The sequence below is a fragment of the Solanum tuberosum genome, unplaced genomic scaffold (assembly GCF_000226075.1).
Source record: "Solanum tuberosum cultivar DM 1-3 516 R44 unplaced genomic scaffold, SolTub_3.0 scf00172, whole genome shotgun sequence".
NCBI lineage: Eukaryota > Viridiplantae > Streptophyta > Magnoliopsida > Solanales > Solanaceae > Solanum > Solanum tuberosum.
Genome location: NW_006239095.1, coordinates 1,260,267 through 1,262,273, shown reverse-complemented (window position 1 = coordinate 1,262,273; position 2,007 = coordinate 1,260,267). Strand labels below are relative to the sequence as shown.

Below are 2,007 nucleotides of genomic sequence, written 5' to 3'. Positions count from 1 at the left end.
AGCCCCAAGTGGGGCACTCTGGCTGGGGTGGCGCCCCAGGACCTTGCCTAGAAAGCTCCAACTTTTCTTCTTCATTTTTAACGAGGCACAACTCAACAAAATCTTCAAACTGATACAGATTGCGTGAAAGTTGTTTGACTAGAAAAATAAATTAAGAGATTTTTTTTAAAATTGAAATCATCTCGTAAATAGTAAAATAAAAAAAATTATTATTGTTATATATTTAAAATACGAAGCTTCATAGCAAAATGTTATTGATTTGTCTATATATAATCTCTATTCTCTCTTTAATTTTCATATTGTAAAGTATTTCTCCTTCTTTATTTCTTTCTATTTCCTCTCTTTTTAATTTATTCATCAATGGCATCTACTAAAGGTAAGATTCCCACCATAGATTTTTGCAATCTTGAGCTAAAACCAAACACTCCACAATGGGAATCAACAAAAGTTCAAGTTTTTGAAGCCTTAAAAGAATTTGGTTGTTTTGAAGCAATATATGACAAAGTTCCAAATGAAATTAGAGAGGGCATGTTTGATAATTTAAAAGAAGTATTTGATTTTCCATTGTCCAAATTGATAGAATATAGAGAAAAACCCTTTCATATATATGATGGGAAAATTCCAAGTATACCACTCTATGGTAGTGTGAGCTCTGCTGATTTGGTCCTCCCAAATAGTATTGAAACATTTGCCAATACCTTTTGGTCTGATGGAAACCCTAACTTTAGGTATGTATTACTTCTTTTAATTACATATAATGTGCTCGGTATTATGAAAGTCATTTTTCATTAATGATATTTGAAAGAATAAGATTTATGTAGGTGATATCATTTAGTTTTAGTCATGTTAGTACACCAATTATTCTTGCTCATATATTTGTAGGAGATTTTTTTTTTTTCATTATGTATTCGGTATTTATTTTGGGATTCAGATTAATAATATGGAGTCACGATAGTGTAAGACACATTAAAAGGAGAAACGTTTCCTACTAGAATTGTTTTTATTCCTAAGGCTAGAATCATGAATCTTTAGTTAAATTATAGAGATAATATTCATTCCATCACTAAAGGTGAAAATTAAGTATCTTATTGTCCATACATTTTATATAAAAGAGATGTGATCATTAATAAAATAAAAATTAAGAACTCACGAGTAAACAAAATAAATATATCTAATTTATATTAATTAGAAGAGTATTTAATAATTATATCCAAGTGATAAGCTAATAAAATCAATACTAACAATCTAATCACATGATTCATTGTCGCTATTCATATAGAATTGGTTACGGGTATGTGAAGGGATGGAGGGGAGTACATTTCATTGAGTAACAATGCAATAGTTGGACGTGATTTAACATGCTCGAACAAGATATCACAATCTAAAATGATTTAAAATAACATTTAAATATTTTTCACACATCACGCGAGTATGTATACTAGGTATATATACATTATATATTAAGGGTGTGTTTGGTATGAAGGAAAATGTTTTCTTGGAAAACAAGTGGATTTCTAACTTATTTTCTCATGTTTGGTTGGTGAATGAAAATTATTTTCTGAAAAAATATCTTTTATTTTCTCTTGAGACTAGAAAATACTCTTTAGGAAAATAACTTTTAGGATAATCATTTTCCTTAAATTTGAGGAAAATAAGTTGATTTGGAAAACATTTTCCAAATCATTAAAGTCAACCAAACATGGGAAATTAAAAATGAGGGGGAAGGGAGTAGGGGTGGTAGGGGTTGGTGAGGTAAAAAAAATTTAAGATTTAAAAATTTTTCAAAAATAATTTTAATTTTTTTTTTTTATGTTTGAGGGGAGGGGGGCGGGGGAGCTAGTTTGGTGGTAGTGATAAAAATATATTTGAAATTTTAAAAATTTTAATTTATTTTTTTGAATGGGGAAGGTCGGGTAGGGGCATGGGTAGGGGTAAGATTAAAAATAACATATTAATATTTTCCGCACATCGCTCGAGTATGTATACTAGCTATCTATACATATATAA

At 29.2% G+C, this 2,007-nt stretch overlaps 1 protein-coding gene across 1 annotated transcript in view; it reads left to right on the top strand.

The window, feature by feature from the left end:
• The first annotated feature begins 308 nt into the window (after nucleotides 1-308).
• Nucleotides 309-2,007, top strand: part of LOC102597329 (probable 2-oxoglutarate-dependent dioxygenase AOP1.2) — a 3,542-nt gene continuing 1,843 nt past the window's right edge. Inside the window, exon 1 of the mRNA XM_006354152.2 lies at nucleotides 309-728. Within this exon, the coding sequence (XP_006354214.1) occupies nucleotides 361-728 (368 nt within the window). The 5' untranslated portion in view covers nucleotides 309-360. The remainder of the gene's footprint in view (nucleotides 729-2,007) is intronic.